We start from the raw sequence: 17,386 nt of genomic DNA, 5'->3' as shown, positions 1-17,386 counted from the left end.
TTCCGTGTGTGGTTGTTATTTCAAAATGACAATCACAAAATCGGCTCAATTTCACAATAAAGTTAATTTACCGCTCTGTTACCGATCATTTTCTTGTACATTTTGTTGAACTTTTTTACTTAAACCTTGCTTTAAACACAGTCCAATAGCAAGGAGTCCCTAAAATACGCAGATCTGGTAGAAATTCGAGTTCAAGCTAAGTTAAATAAATCCTTGTTTTTTATATCGGGTATCTTATATGGTGGCAAGGCTGATTGCTGAGCGATCTTCAAATATCAAAACCAAAAAAAAGCAGACCTGCCTGCCAACATTTGAACCTTGAACTATTTATATGCAATCGTGCTACTTTTAAAAAAGGTAACCATGCGCTTCCATCTTCTCAGCCCTAACTTCAAATTTTCTTGGCTCAAGCAGTCTTGCACCGCTAAATTTAAGCAGTAGGTGTCGTTTTTGAAGAATGTCACATGCCTTAACCATGGCATGCGCATTGTCAGTTACAATAACACCCACTTAACCAGAACCTTTTGTAATGAGTTGGCTAAAGGGATCTTCAAGTTTTTCGGTTAACACCACTGCACTTTTCAAAATCAAAGTAGAGAAGGGGAAGCGACCTATAAGAGCTCGATAGTATCATGAATAGTAGCAAAACCATCAATACTATCGATAGTGCCATCGATGGTTTGACAGCTCTAAATCAAAATAACTAATTAATTTTGCTGCATTATCTTGGAGAGAAATGGCTTTCGCCATCATTGTGAAACGTTCTCTGCGCTCCGGGTTGCAGTTAGTTACAATAACACCCAGACCCTTTCGCACTGAGTTGGCTAAGGTTGACACCACTGCACTTTTCAAAATCAAAGTAGATAAGAGCTCGATAGAGTCACCATAAGCTAGATTGAAAAAAAATAAGCTAGCCATAAACACACACATCAAAATAATGGATACTTTAATTTTGTCGATAAACTTTTCTTTTGTAATTTTTATTGAAAGTAATTTTTATTCGACAGCATGCTGCCGTAATTCGCACAACTTGGCCCCAATTTTTGCTTTATAAGAGCTGCAGTACGATTTTGTGGGGTCAGTTGGCACATTGCGTAGACACTCCTTAAATTCATCAAAATTTAACCAGAAACTGTGGAAATTTTGATTATAAGACATTTCGGCATTTTTATACCCGATACTCAAAATGAGTATTGGGGTATATTAGATTTGTGGTAAAAGTGTATGTGTGTAACGTCCAGAAGGAATCGTTTCCGACCCCATAAAGTATATATATTCTTGATCAGCATCAATAGCCGAGTCGATTGAGCCCTGTCTGTCTGTCCGTCTGTCCGTCCGTCCGTCTGTCCGTCCCCTTCAGCGCCTAGTGCTCAAAGACTACAAGAGCTAGAGCAACGATGTTTTGGATCCAGACTTCTGTGATATGTCACTGCTACAAAAATATTTCAAAACTTCGCCCCGCCCACTTCCGCCCCCACAAAGGACGAAAATCTGTGGCATCCACATTTTTAAAGATACGATAAAACCAAAAACGCAGAATCGTAGAGGATGACTATATGTTTTAGAATGTAAGATCTCAACCAGATCGTATAATTATTATAGCCAGAATCAAGAAAACAATTTCATTCTTTCTCGCTCTGTCTCTCTCTAACACACAGGTTTCATGGTCGGTTTTGCCAATTGCAAAATATGAGTTCAAGGATCTCAGAACCTATAAGAGCCAGAGCAACCAAATTTGGTATCCACACTCCTGTGATATCGGACCTTGACCGTTTCGTGTCCAAATTTCGCCACACCCCCTTCCGCCCCCGCAAAGGACGAAAAACTGGGGCATCCACAAATCTCAGAGACTATTAAGGCTAGAGTAACCAAATTTGGTATCCGCACTTCTGTTAGATCTCACTATAAAACGTATATCTCAGAATTTCGCCCCACCCCCTTCCGCCCCCACAAAGGACGAAAATCTGTTGCATCCACAATATTGCAGATTCGAGAAAACTAAAAACGCAGAATCATAGATAATGACCATATCTATCAGATTGCTGAATCTGGACCAGATCAGATAATTTTTATAGCCAAAAGGAACAAATCAATTTGCACTGGCTTCGCAGCGCCCGACGTCACGCTCAGACTGATTTTCTGTCTCTCTCGCACGCACTCTTTGTCGTGTCGTTTAATATTAGCGGCGTCTGCCGGAGGAGAGCCATACTGACTTAGTATCGGGTATAGCTGTAGAGTTGGGGTGTCCGCAGCAACTCACAACGTTCCCCCTCGTTTCGTATGTAAATGTGCAAACATGTGCAATACTGTAGTGTGACTAAAATTTATGAACGAAAAATTACTATACAGTTATACACAAAATGATATACCAAAATATGAACAAGAAATATAATTTGTATCAGTTTTCTCGCTAAAATTTAAAAAATATTACAATAAAATCAAAAAACATAAATTTTTTGTACCAAATATTTTAAGCTAAATGAACTTTTAAATAAGCATTTCAAATATTTTTCAATCTATTTGGTTTTAAAATAAGCCAAATCTAGTTTAAAATAAGCTAAAATGGCAACACTGAGTATCATGAATAATAGCGAAACCATCGATATGCCTGCCGATATGCCGATAGTGCCATCGTTGCTTTCTTCCCTTTGGTGGTAATTCGTGTGTATGTAAGTAAAATCATTTAACAAATAATTCGGGCCGCCTGGTGTTTTTGAATTGTTATATCATTGTTATATCGAAATCATTTGAATATAACCTAGACAAGTATTTCCTTGATATTATCTTAACTAATTATCAATGCATGTTGCGTATGCCCACATATGTATGTACATATGTATACTCACGTACATATGAATGTATGTACATATATACGTGTATGTTGACTGCCTATTTTGAGGTGATTCCTTTAAAATATTACTTTGTTTTGTACATTACTGTAAAATCTATTTTATGTTTGCCTGTATGTACATACATATGTTATAACTAATGATTTTGTTTAGATCACTGGGACTAGAGTGGAATTTTGTGAAAACACATGCTGAAATATTACATACATATACATATACGTATTTAAGTCTTGATATGTCGTTCAAAATGTAAAATTTTGTGTGCATGTGTGATTTTTTTTCTTCAATTTTACGTTCGTGTGCGAGACTTAAGTTCCCTTTTTAGGTTAGGTTGCGTTGCTCGGAACTATTTATTTGTTATTTTCTTCTTTTAGTTCGATAATACATGATCTTGCTTCTATACACACATACGCAATGCAATCTGATCATACTGAAAACTGATCAAATAAAAAAACATAATTAAAAAGTGCATTTTCCATTAACGATCAGAATTAATACGAAGATCAGTAATTTGAAATATTTCCTAGCCGCTGTAATCATTCTAAAGTGGAATCGTTGTGAGATATTGTACTTACATACATGATTTGTTTGTCAAATTCGAACTAAATTTAGTTTACTCTTTTATTCGCTTAGCTTCAGCAAAATATAAAGGAAACAAGAGGCTACTGAAAATGACAGATTCTATGAAGTTCGGTCCTGAATGGTTGCGCAATATGTCAGCTGAGCCTTCAGGATCTTCCAGTAGCAATAACGGTGGAGTAACCAATAGCTCTCTGGCAACGCACAGCCTTAGCAACAACACGACAGCAGCTTCCTCTCGCAATATGTTTCCAGAGTACCGGTATGGACGTGAAGAAATGCTGTCATTGTTTGATCGGCACTGTTTGTTGCCGCAGATTTTACCTTCGTTTAAGAAGCTTTTTGTGGACAAAGTTCAGTATCCGCTGGCCCTGACGCCAAGCACTGAAGAGGACAACAATCAAACTGGGAGTAGCGTAAGTGCAATTTTTCCCGTTCCCATAACAATGTTAAATTGATGATCCTGCCAACAGTCTCGTCCAGCCTGGTTGCAGCGCTCGACGGGTGGATTTGGAACAGCTCCGCGTGGCACAGGACGTGGTGGAACAGTCGATCGGGGCCGAATGCGCGGAAAATCAGTTTATCATCCTTTATATCAGCGCCCTGGTGGTTTATACGACGAAGGTCTATCAGCTATGTCCATCAAGGTAAGAGCATGATGCAGAATCATTGGGTGGGTGGCGATTCTGAGAGAGTACGAGGATATGAAGAAAATTATTCTTCCTAGACTGAACGAAATTGGAACGAGCGAAATGGAACAGGTGATTCAGTGGCTGTTAGCACATCACTTGGCAATTCGGGGGGCCTGGACTGGAACGGGACACCTAGTTCGAGTCCCAGAAAAGAGTTCTCAAGTCATCATCGGAACATGGAAAACTGGCGGCGAAGTCGAAACGAAGATGGATCTGGAGACGGCCCGATTACAAGCAATAACCTTTCTGGATCGGATGTTGCCGGATGGAGAAGCAGTGGCGGTGGAGGAAGTACCAATACTAGCTTTGTGACCAACACGCACCGCTGGGGTCAGTTATCAGTACTTATACCTTTAATATATATTGTTTTTATACCCTTGCAGAGGTAATTATCCTTATTACACTTTTAGGGCTCTGGAAAGTTTCGCAAAGCTCTCATTGGCTAATTTTTGTTGCTGTTTTCATCCACCAAGAAGTGTCATGAAGTACATCAAAAGTGAATTATTATATTAGGCGGTTGTTGTCCACCATTCATACAAATGCAATAAGTCGTCGTTCAATTTCAATTCAGTGGCAAATGCAAGATAAGATTTAGTGAAATTCCACAATGGATCAAATGAATTTTGATTTCTACTGTTGCATTTTAAATTTAATTTTGTATATTCAGCCAGTCTCCGTTTTTCACATTCACAAAAGTTTTTCGATTTACTTTTGAATACACATAAATTGGTGCTCCCGTTCTCATTCGTTGACGAAATGAAAAGTAAACGGTTTTTTATACAACGACATTCCATTAATTGCAAAAGGAAAAAAATAGATGACTTATTGGTTCATTAACATAAACTTGACACCTATATCAGGGTAATTTAACTTTTGCATTCTTTATATAATTTTATTTTAACTCAACCTCAAATTTGGCTCGAAAAAAATTGGTCAGGGAAACATTTTTGTTTTGGTGCAAACAGCAAAAATATGTGAAATATGTGAAAACGTAATCCGCAAAAGTAAATGAAAAACGGACCCTGCCTGATTGTATGTATTTATGTGGTCATATGGTCATGTATTTATACATATGTATTTATGTCCCCTTAACGGCGACGACTAATGGTTTACTTATCTGCACGTATTTGAATTACATTTTGTTGGATTTCGTACAAATATTAGGATGGATTTAAAACTGGGAGACTGAAAGGTCAGGAGTATACAAGCATATATAGCTTATTTAGTGGAATATCCCGCAAGGGTATATTTATATACATTTAGATTTTACATAGATTACATTACATAAATTTGGTATATTGCGTTTCAGGTCGGTCTACTAGTTGGCGTGACGAGGACTCCAACTTGGATGGATTAGCCAGTATACAGCGCTCTATTTCGACGGTTGGGACTGTAGATATTGATCGTGAGCGAGGAGGAAGCATTAAGACAGGAGCGGGATTGGCTGCTGCTTCAGTCCGTCAGCCGGGTGCTAAAAACTCTCAATTGTGGTCTGGCAGCAATATAGGCGGTGGTGATACCGAAGACAATCTTCCTGAGTGGGCTATGGAGAATCCATCTGAATTAGGTGGCACATTTGATTCGAGTGGCGCTTTTCACGGTGATGCCGATCTACAAAAGGCCAAGGCTGCAGCTGGAGAAAAGGACTCCAACGATGCGGTAAACTCTGCTGCTTCAAACTCCGGCAACAACTTACCTCAGACTGGGAGCAGGAATCACACTGACGGAGACATTGATGGCGATAAGGACTTCGAAGGGAAGATAGAATCGCACCCAATGAAATTCTCGGACTTGAATGAAAGCTGTCAATCTCCAAAAGACCCAACAGCCTCAATTGGTGAAGCTGTCCACGGAGATATATCGGATAGAATCAAAGAAGTGGCCGATGAGGTGGAGAAACTGATAATGGACGATGATAATAGAGTAACCCACAATCATAGAGAACCACAAATAGATAGCGGCCGGTTCGCAAGTACAATGCCTGGTCTAGCAGAGATTGAGATGAGCATTAAGTCGAACACTGTGGGCGACGCTGCTCTGCTTCAACAACAGCATCCGCATCCTCCGCATCATGCCATACCTATTGCAGTTCCGATTTCGGTTCCCAATTCAAGCATTGCCCATCCATCACATCAGCATCCGAGTTTACCTTTTCCGGACCAGTTGGCTATGCAACATCACCACCAACTGCACCACCAACACCATTTGACAATGCTTCCTACATCGCAGATGATGAATTCGAATCCTAATGAGTTGTGGTTCTACCGGGATCCACAGTCTAATGTTCAGGGACCGTTCAGTGCCATGGAGATGACGGAATGGTATCGGGCCGGGTACTTTAATGAAAACCTCTTTGTGCGCCGCTTCTCCGACAGTAGATTTAGGCCATTGGGTGAGCTAATAAAGCTTTGCCACGGCAACATGCCGTTCTCGCACAGCCATTTGCTGCCCTCACCGATGGACTTGGACAATCTTCCCATTGGACAAATGCCAGCCGCACTTCCTGTGCCACTTCCACTTACGCCGCGCAAGCCATCGTCAGCTGCGCTCTCCCTCTCGTTGGGCGAACAGCAATTGCAGCAACAACTGCAAAGAGAAGAGCTCAAAGCCAATGTGACCGCCGCTGCAGACTCGCTGAGCGCCGCCATTAAAGGAAATCTGGGCGGAAATGGCTTGGACGCAACATCGCATATGCTGACAATGCGATTCCAGATGCTGCAGGATCAGTACTTGCAGCACCAGGAGTACCAAATAGTCAATGAGCTGTCCAAAAACGAGTGCTTTCAGCGCCTCTCTGCTGTCGATCGGGAGTCGGTAGTACGGCGCAAGGTTCAGTTGCTCGTTCTGCCACAGTACTTGAGCAGCCTAAGCGGGCTGAGTAACTCGCTGGCTGTACTAAATCCGGCAGCCGGGAGCCAGTTGTACCATGTGATAGCTGAGCAGGGTAAAAAGGATCAGCAGCAGCTGTTTGCCAATAGCACAGACCAGCAGCGGCCACTAGGCAATCTACTGGAAGCAAACAACTTTATACACAACGCAAAGCTAATGCATCAGCAGGCACAGCAGGTTCAGGCTGTTTCGCAGCAGCCTGCGGACCAGGTAGCTTTGCCTGGATCGGCTGCTGAGCCGAATAAGCTTGATGATATACATGGCAGCGATCTGGATATGCTAAATGAATACAACTTGCGTATGCTGCTGCGAGGACAGCCCACCGTTGGGCATCCGCAGCCTCCGATACAAACTCCTGGAAGTGACAATCCCACTGGTGGGGATTTCATGACCGAGTCACGAATGCTGGCAGCGCAGAACCTGATGATTCCAATGTGGCTGCCTGCTCAACAGCAAGCACCGAATCCGAACCAGAACCCGCAATGGTCTGGAATGGCAAACGCAAAGGTCACTCTGTGGGACGTGGCCACTTTGGAAGAAGAGCAGAGCCAACAACAGCAGCAACTACTAGCTCAACAGCAGCAACAGAAATTCATGGCAGGTGCAGTGCAAGCACCAGGTGCTGGTGCAGCAGCAGCCCCTGAAACTCCCCCAGTGGATAATTTGGGCGCTTGTTCCCAGGCTACTGACAATCAAGACAATCATTTAAAGGAGTCGCTCAGTCCAAAGCCAACACAGACTGCGATTGCGGATGTGGAACCACTCAAGGATCAACATCCATCACAGCCTCAGGCTCATGTCAAGCAAACTAATAAACAGAACTTGGCTGCTAGACCGCCGCAGCAGTCGGCACCGACAAAGTTTATTAATGAGGAAGAGCGGCGGCGGGAGCTAGCTGAGGAAAAGCGCCGACTCAAGGAAGAGCGCAAGCGTCAAGAGGAGAAACGCCGTGCCCTGCAGGTGGAAGAAGAAAAAACTCGACAATCGCAAGAAGAAAAGGAACGACAACTGCAAATACAAGGTCAGCGTCGGAAGGCATTACTAGGTAGCGCACAAGCCCCAGTTCAAGGTACAGCAACAGGTGTGTAATATTGTATATTTATTTATTTATTTATATACAACGAGGTTAGAGTTATAACTATTAACCTAGCTTATTTAATGATAGCGCTGGTTACTATGACCTTCGGCTATGTTGCTATTATGTTACATTATGCTTATTATTTTATATTTATTATATGTGAGATGTATTACATGGGTTTTATATTAGAGTTAGATTAATGGATATAAATTGGTTTCTTTTAGATAGTTTATGATTAGGTCGATTTCAGTTTTAGTTGGGTTAGAAAGAAATGTGAGCGGATTATTGTTAGCGAAGATTTTGAAACGTATGTCTGTGAGTTGTGAGGATGGGCAGTCTTTGAGTAGGTGTTCTACAGTTACTGGAACGTTATTCAGGCAATGCGTACAAGTATTAATTTTGGTAGGATCTAGGTAATGTTGGTGAGTTATTCTTGTATGTCCTAGTCTTAGTCTAATTATTTTTGTTTTTTTATCCTTGATGTGGTGTTTTGATCTAGTCTTTTGGTAAATTTGTCGGCTGTTATTTGGTTGGGATTGATAAATTGATACCAGTTCGATGTTTGTTCGAGTTTTATAAGTTTGTCTTCAAGCATTTTTGTCTTGAGGTGTTTGTTAATGTCTGCTATATTGTTATTGTGTGTGTATGTAAGGGGCTTTATTGAAGCTGATTTCGCTTTTTGGTCTGCTAGCTCATTTCCTTTTATGTTTTTATGACCTGGGATCCAGAGTAGTTTTATTTTTGGATGTAGTTGCAGTAGAAGAGATCTAATTTTAGATTCATAATAGTTGAAGTTATCGGGGTTGCCTATGGCGGGAAGAGAGGATAGAGAGTCTGAACATATCATATATTTCCCGCGCATAGATTTAACAATTTGTATTGCCTCGAATATGGCTATGATTTCGGCAGAGTAAATTGATGAAAAATTTTGTAGTAAGCCCACTTTTAAGGTGTTTGTTTCCGTTGTTATTGCAAATGATGTGGCACTTATGGTTTTTGATCCATCCGTAAACAGAAATGTGTGATCATTAAATTGGTTTTTGATAATAAGAAAGTGTTGTTGGTATATAGAGTCGTGTGTATTATTTTTGTCTAGTTTGTCAAGTTCGGTATTTATGGTATTTGGTTGGAATTTCCAGAAAGGTAGCTTAGTTATACCCGATACTCAAAATGAGTATTGGGGTATATTAGATTTGTGGTAAAAGTGGATGTGTGTAACGTCCAGAAGGAATCGTTTCCGACCCCATAAAGTATATATATTCTTGATCAGCATCAATAGCCGAGTCGATTGAGCCATGTCTGTCTGTCCGTCTGTCCGTCCCCTTCAGCGCCTAGTGCTCAAAGACTATAAGAGCGAGAGCAACGATGTTTTGGATCCAGACTTCTGTGATATGTCACTGCTACAAGAATATTTCAAAACTTTTCCCCGCCCACTTCCGCCCCCACAAAGGGCGAAAATCTGTGGCATCCACAATTTCGACGATACGAGAAAACTAAAAACGCAGAACTAAAAACTAAAAACGTAGAAGATGACTATATCTTCTAGAGTGCAAAATCTGAACCAGATCGTATAATTATTATAGCCAGCATCAAGAAAACAATTTCATTTTTTCTCGCCCTGTCTCTCTCTAACACACACGTAGCATAGGCGGCTTTGCTTAGAGTAAAACATTAGCGCCAAGATCTCAGAGACTACAAAAGCTAGAGCAACCAAATTTGGTATCCACACTCCTAATATATCGGACCGAGACGAGTTTGTTTCAAAATACTTTCGTTAAAATTTTGGCTTGGCGATATGTATGCAGAAATTATTTTGAATTGCTTCTTCGATTCAACTTCAATAGCAGTTGCATCGAAGTCAGTTTGTAAATGTATTTCATTTGACTGGACTCAGTTGTGTATGGAGACTGCTGCTCCCCCATAATTGTGTGAGTAGTTTTTAGCGTAAAGTGAGAAGTTGATGGGAATGGGTATATTGTGAGTATTAAATAAATGTGTTTCTTGTAATGCAATTATATGCGGTTGGTATTGCTTAATAATAATTTGTAATTCATTGTAGTTGTTTATGTAGCCTCGAAGGTTCCATTCGATTATTGTCAGAGTCATTTTTGTAAGTTTTTGTCTCTTGAGTGCTGATTATTTGGATTGTTTTTACTTGATGTGTTAGTTTTAGTCGGATTCTATTTCCATTGAGCAGTTGTTGCTACTCAAGGCGTCAGTATTGGGGTTTTTCTGTCTTGTTTTTTTGTTGCTTGAGCTTTTTAATTTGTCCGCAGCCTTAATTGCTGCTAATCTGCGCTTAGAGGTAGTTAGTCGTAGAATTTTTAAATTGTTGTTTATGTTTTTATGGAAATTTGTTAGGGTGTTTATCTTACTGTCTATTTCTGAGTCGATATCAGAGTACGATAAAGTTTTGCATTTGGATGTGGATGCTTGCTGGGGGTGTTGTTGTTTTTGTGATGCTGTGTGTTGTTGTTGTGATGTTGTGTGTTGTTGTTGTGATGCTGTGTATTGTTGTTGGGATTGCGTAGAGGCCTGTGTGGTTTTGGTGACTGAAGAGAATGAGTGGGGTGTATTATCTGTGTTCCGTGTCCGTAGTATTGAGAGGGCTGTTTTGTTGTCGCATTTGTTTGTGGTTTTCATTGCTTGGAGTTCGTATTGAGTGATAAAGATAGGGCATTTTTTGCTGGTGGAGTTATGTGGGTTCGAAGAGTGCTGGTCGTTATTGCAGTTAATGCAGTGATGGGCTTTGTTACATTTTTTTATTTTATTTTATTTTTTTTTACTTATACTTGATTAAAGTGAGTTGTTGTATACGTAATAGCAGCGGAAATAAATAATAAGTCCGAAACAATGTGAAAGGACGGTTGTCCCAAGGGAGCCTAGTGAAAAATAAATCAATTTACTCTATAGAAAACGGCAAAACACATGTAGTGCGCCTTTTTAGTTTTTCGCTTTTTCTGTTGATCTTCGGACTCAACATCCAGCTCACTATCAGATTTATTTCACAGCCAAATCTTTGTGATTCAAGTCAATTAATTGATCCTCAGCAATATCCTTGGCATCGGATAGGGCATCGGTAGAACAGCTCGGCCAACTCATTGGGTTCCATATTCGGGCGCACTCTCTTGTGTGGTCGTGTCAATGTGGAAGTCCTCTCCGCAATTAAAGCAAAGTTTTTTGTTTTTGCAAAATTGTTGAAGGTGTCCAAACTGGAAGCAATTGTTGCATTTCTTTGGAAGTGGTGTATATTGTCTGGGGCTCTTTGGTATGCAATCATTATGTACTCCGGTAGGGTTAGTAGGTTGAATGTTATTATGCAAACGCTAGTCTCTTTAAGAGATCCGTTTTCTCTTTTCAAAATTTTCTTTACTTCGGAGACTTGTTAGTGCGCAAGTTCTATTTGGATTTCGTCTTCTTCAATGCCTCTTAAATCGTTAGAGTAAACGACGCCCTTTGAGTAGTTAAGTGAGTTGTGTATTGTGACGTTGATGTCGCTTGCAAGAGATTTTAGGTGTATTAGTTTTTTCGCTTGTATGTTTGTTTTCGTCTTTATCAAAATTGTTCCGTTTCTTATATTTTTGCACATTTCGACTTCACCTCCACAGATGTAGTCAACTTGTTTTTTTATGAGAAAGGGGGATACTAAGTTGAGGGCTTTGTTGGGATCTGTTCTCGAGATGTTGAGGCATTTCGGTCCAGGTGTTTGAAGAAGGGTTTCATTTTGGGGAGAGATTCCTGGCCCTCGATCTGGGGGGTCCCCCATTAAGGCGCCTCTGGTTTTAATTCCGTTAGATTGTCACTTAGTTGAATATTTGTGTTTGTTACTGTTCTAGTTATAATTGTTGGTAGTTGTTGGTGATTCTGCTTTGTGCGAGGTTTTGTGATGAGCTTTTAGTTAGCGTAGGCACTTTCGATCTCTATTAGAGTAGTTTTGTGACTGAATATAGTATATACATATAATTTGAACAGTTTGTCCTAAATGGACCGACTGATTGGCCGCAGTTTTGACACGGTTCTAACGCAGAGGCCTGATATTCACCTTCTAATTTAGTACAAAGAACATTTTTTGTTTTTACATAAGAAGCGGATAAAACTCCGGCTCCCTCGTGTTTGAAACATCACAGGGGCTTGAATCTGAATACCTTGGTGGCTTTTACTATAGCTGAGGAAAGTTTTTCAAAATTGATCGTTTTATGTTTAGGAGATAGTTGCTATTACTAATTTAGCAATTATGGCCTCTGATGGCTAACTCAAAAGTTAGGTCCATAGAGAGATTCTACCACCAAGCTCTACCACCTACCCTCTACCTCTGTGTTATTTTGGGAGGTGGTGGCTTTCTAACAATTTAAAACCGTCTTCCGTGGGCACTGGAAAATGTTCTGTTGTTGCGCTGCCGCTACACGTAGACCCGGGTGGATAACCATTTTTACCGAAAGCTATATTTTAAAGTCATTACTATTTGCTACCTAATTTGATTTTTGGCCTGAATAGTTAATCATTTTTAAAATTTTTTACAAGAAAACTGGGGACATGCTTCAGTTTTAAGCGGAACAATTGGCACGTCTTGCTTAACCTTACTTTTATAGAGCTTATTGTGTTGATATTTCCTAGGAATAGCAGAATCTGCAGTGAGCACCAAGCATATCGTTGCCAAGCCGGGGGATTTACAAGCATCTACTCGTTCGGCTGCTACATCAATTGCGCCATGGTCACTTCGATCGCCGAAAGCCAACAGCGCCGCGCCTGGACTGGCTGAGATACAAAAGGCAGAAAGGAGAGAACGACGCGCGGATCAGCAGCGACAGCAGGAACAGTTGGACAAACAAATGCGTGCCTCTGCAGCAGCTGCAGCCGAGGCGAACGATGCTCTTTTAAAGTGGCAGGCAGCACCCGCTCCGGCGCCCGTTATGAGCCTGGCTGATATTCAAGCAGAGGAGGCCAAGCGGTTGGCCAACGAGCTCATGGAACAGCAAAGGCGTCGCGAAGTAGAACAGCAACAGGCTGCCATAGCATCAAATGTGGGTGGCACGTGTGGCCTGTCCAACATCTGGGGAACTGCCAATAAGGCTTGGAATGCATCCACCTCTTCTTCGCTTTCATTGTCAACAGGTACTCGTCTATGGGATGATCCCAGTTCCCCGTCGGTCAATCAAATTATTTTGCAACCGTCTGCCAGTGCCAGTGGCGCTGGACCAATCACTGCTGCGGCAGTTCTAGCCGCTGGTCTGAATTTGGCGGAAAAACATAGCATACACGCACAGCCAAAATCGACAACTGTCTTAGAATCACCGCGGAATTTGCGGAAGAGCCAGACCTTGCCGAGCATGCAGAACGTGGCAAAAACGACCAAAGCTGTTGGTGGACAACAACAGCTTCCGGAGAAGAACAAAACGAGTCAGGTAAGGCCGAATCCGAAAGCGGCACCTACGGCGGCAGAAGAAAAGGACAAGGATAGAAAATCGATTGGTAAGGGGTCCATAGACCAGGCCAGCAATAAAGTTAATGAATATGAAAACGAGTTTACTAGCTGGTGTATGAGAAGCTTGGACAATATGACCGCCAAAGTGGATGGTAAATAGATATTTTCAGCGATGGGTTTATCACTAAATCTTAACATTTGTATCATACTTGCAGTACCCACGTTTGTTGCATTTTTGCAGGACTTAGAGGCACCATATGAAGTGAAGGACTATGTGCGCATATACCTTGGTACGCACACGATACGTATATAAATAACGTACAATTGCATTTATTTGTCAAATTAGAAATCAATAGAGCTTGCAAAGTTATAGATTTAGTTAAAATATCTTCCGAAAATCCCGTTTCCAGATCCCTAGCATAAGTCAGACCGAGTTGATAAAAATTATTTATATCTTTGCTGAATACTGTTTGCTTTTAAGCTATCTGGCGGAAACAGATTGTTTTTGTCGCTATTATTTGTTGATCTCACTTGGGCGCTTTGCGTGTAACGAAAAGAGGCTATAAAAAGCTGTAGCTTCAAACCGGACAGATCAGTTAGGATAGAAACAGACGGACGAAATAGTCGCTCTTGTCCGTCTTATCCGTTGTTATCCTGATTAATACGTCACGTCATCAAACGTATAAATTGCATGGATATCCACATTATTAGTGGGCAATTTTGTTGCGAAATAATGCACCCAAATATCTAACTTCTGAAAATAGGACCATACCATAGAACAAAATATTATATTTTTTATTGGAAAAGTAGAAAAATCATTAAAAATTGTGTACAAAATTCAATTTTGAGTCATATCTTCAGGTATATCCACTCCATCGACACGAATCAAAAATCCTGGGAAAGGTCTAACAATTCTGTTTTCCAATTATAAATTGTAGTCGATATTACCGCTTCAGATGACGAGCGAAAATTATAAAAATGTGCAGTCACCAAATCGCCGTTTTTGAATTTTTAATCTAATCTAATATAACAAAAACTTTCAGGCGAGGGAAAAGAATCTTCGGACTTTGCCAAACAATTTTTGGAGCGGCGCAGTAAATACAAGAGTTTGCAGCGTGCTCAAAACGCGCACAATGATGATATGTGCAAGCCCGCTCCGGCTATAACACCATCAGGGAACGATAATACCGAAAGCAAGGTTGGTACAATTTTTTGACTCTTCCTTATATCGTTGACAACGTTCCGTCCACAGAACAAGCAGAAGAAAGTCAAAAAGAACAAAATGACTAAGTTGGACGCACGAATTCTCGGTTTTTCGGTAACCGCTGCTGAGGGTCGCATTAATGTTGGCGTTCGGGACTATGTCGACGGACCATAACAACTCCGCAAGCGGCAACGACAACCTCAAGTTTTTTATAGAATGAGAAACCCTATTAAATATAGATTTGAATTGAAGGCCGGCTAATAATTGGACTTAACCGTTGTTCAAAATAAATCCGTATATACATGTGTAACTAACATTCGTGTACCCTAATACTTACATATGTGCATACGTTACTAAAGGTGAGCGGATGGGTCTATTGATTTGAATAGATTGATGGAAAAATTCAGGTAACCCTTGGTCTTGGTCGAGGTTCAATTTTATTTGAAATGTAAATAATTATTTATTCAAAAAAATGCTCCAAAGCCAAATTTTACACAATTTCAGTCGACTTATGCGAGCAACAGACTAACTTCCTGGAATCAAATTGAATCGAATCTTACGTTTTCGGTGTTGAGAAACACATATTCAATACATTTTCTATAACTTAGAAAAATATTGTGAAAGCCCTCACAATAAGTAAAGATTACCAATTCAGTCAAATGTCCCCTTATATGGGACGGATTATTTGTATTTGTTTCCCAATAGTTTACTTATCACTCGTTATTTAAAGAAGGTATGCGTGTTCTGTAACCGCTATAAGGCGTATGGCCTTAAATATGTATTTGTAATTTTTGAATAAAAAGTAAACAACAAATTTGTACGAATAAAAGCATTGCAAATTATCTGTAAATAAAACTAGCGTACGTTAATGAAAATTAATCACTTAAACGAATTTAATGTACCCCTTTACTCTTCAAACCGCGGGTATAAAAACTGAAGATACATAACGCTAACACTTACGGGACAAATAAAAAAGGTATTTTCTATTTGCCATTTCTTATAGTTCGGTAATTGTGCTGTGCGGTTATTTTATTGAGCTTGTGGTTTGCAATTTCAAGATTTTAGGGGTGGTAATTTGGCAAATACATACAAATATGGAAACAGATACAGAAAGATATATGTATGTATGTAAAGTTAATTGCCAAGACAGTGCAAGCGGAATGGACAAACCTCAGTCAGCTTTAGCTTTGAGCTTATGATTTAGGTAATTTATACAATACATGTTATGTGTTGTTTTGTATCGCTTTTCGCAAGAGAGACCAATTGATTTTTTAAAGTCATTTTAAGTCATTAAAATCAGTCAAACCGTTTGGGAGACTTTTATAAATGTATTCGATTTTAGCCCTTTTATTTCGCTCCAGACTCCTGTATATCCTGTAACAAATCAATCTGTCCGAATAGTGATGCAAAAAATAGAGGAAGACATATCATGCGGCACAAAATAAAAATAATATTTATATAAAATAATAATATAAAAGAGAAAAAAATGTAAATTCGTCAATAGAATATAATTACGGAATATACATACAACATTATTACAATAATATAATATATATGGTCATTTCCGTACGTCCACAGGCAATTCAATAGCATTTTGTTAGCGATACTCAAAAAGATAATAGGGCTATATTCGATTTGTGGGGAAGTGGATGTGTGTAACGCCCAGAAACAAGCCTTTCTGCCCCCATAAAGTATTTATATTATTGATCAGCATCAATAGCCGAGTCGATAGAGCCATGTTTGTCTGTCCGTCTGTCCAGCTGTCTGTCCTGTTTGACGTCTAGTTCTCAGAGAGTGTAAGAGCTACAGCAACGAAATTTTGTATCCAGACTCCTTCCGCCCCCACAAAGGACAAAAATCTGCTGCATCCACAACTTTGATGATACGAGAAAACGCAGAATCATAGAGACTATATCTTCCAGACTGTAGAATCTGAATCTGATCGAATCATTATAGGCATACGGAAGAAATTAAATTTCAGTGTCTACGTAGCGTGGCCACGCCGTTTACTCATTTTCTGTCTAATCGACATTGGCTTAATCTAGTAAAATGGAAAAATCTACAAAACGGTAGAGAATATTATTCAACAGTTTGTTTATTTTAAAATAGGATTAATTTAGGTTTCTACTGAGTATTTACACAATAAATTTACTCTTTGGTGAATTGAATTAAGTACCGGTCGCGAACGTACGATTTTTCGATCTGCTTTTTTTTCTTATCTCCTCACATCCTCTCATATCTTTATACTTTATATTTCGTTAACAAATAACTTATTTGGCTCTTAAGAGAGACGTTGAGGAAATACTTTTATTAAGAATCAACTTTCTTATAGGAGAAAATATTAAAGGATAACATGATTATTCAAATAACGAAAAAGAGGTCCTTTGCTTATTTTATTAAGGTTTTAGATCACAGTTAATGAAAATATATTCCAATATAAAAATGATATGCCGAAATATAATTTCGGGATGAAAGTATATGAAATATATTCCATGGAAATGCAGGACTATGAATAATTGTGTAATTTTAACACTTTTGTTTGATTTCTAATTTAAGAAATACATTTTGGATATAAACTATGACACCTCTTGTATTGGGTCATACGAGTGTTATGCGTCATATGGTATGTCAGTGTATAATTGGTATAATTTCGGTCGAATGTTAGCCTCTCGA

The 17,386-nt window shown here is 39.7% G+C and overlaps 1 protein-coding gene across 5 annotated transcripts; it reads left to right on the top strand.

Annotated features, from left to right (window-relative positions):
- The first annotated feature begins 2,569 nt into the window (after positions 1-2,569).
- Positions 2,570-15,542, top strand: LOC108164443 (GIGYF family protein CG11148). 5 transcript variants are annotated; one of them, XM_017300148.2, is made up of 9 exons: positions 2,570-2,669; positions 3,483-3,844; positions 3,902-4,075; positions 4,156-4,450; positions 5,430-8,090; positions 12,702-13,661; positions 13,725-13,799; positions 14,553-14,707; positions 14,762-14,887. In XM_017300148.2, the coding sequence occupies exons 2-9, from the start codon at positions 3,521-3,523 to the stop codon at positions 14,885-14,887; spliced, it is 4,770 nt and encodes a 1,589-aa protein (XP_017155637.1). In that variant the 5' UTR covers positions 2,570-2,669; positions 3,483-3,520. The 5 variants fall into 5 exon arrangements, 4 of the variants coding, with proteins under 4 accessions (XP_017155637.1, XP_017155639.1, XP_017155636.1 ...); XM_017300150.2 differs by lacking the exon at positions 2,570-2,669 and adding an exon at positions 2,882-2,899; XR_004473277.1 differs by lacking the exon at positions 2,570-2,669 and adding an exon at positions 15,218-15,542 and having other exon boundaries at positions 14,762-15,072.
- The last annotated feature ends 1,844 nt before the right edge of the window (positions 15,543-17,386 follow it).

This window comes from Drosophila miranda, chromosome 5, assembly GCF_003369915.1.
Source record: "Drosophila miranda strain MSH22 chromosome 5, D.miranda_PacBio2.1, whole genome shotgun sequence".
In the NCBI taxonomy this organism is placed as follows: domain Eukaryota; kingdom Metazoa; phylum Arthropoda; class Insecta; order Diptera; family Drosophilidae; genus Drosophila; species Drosophila miranda.
The sequence above is the reverse complement of the archived record's forward strand: the minus strand, read 5'-3'. Positions and strand labels throughout refer to the sequence as shown.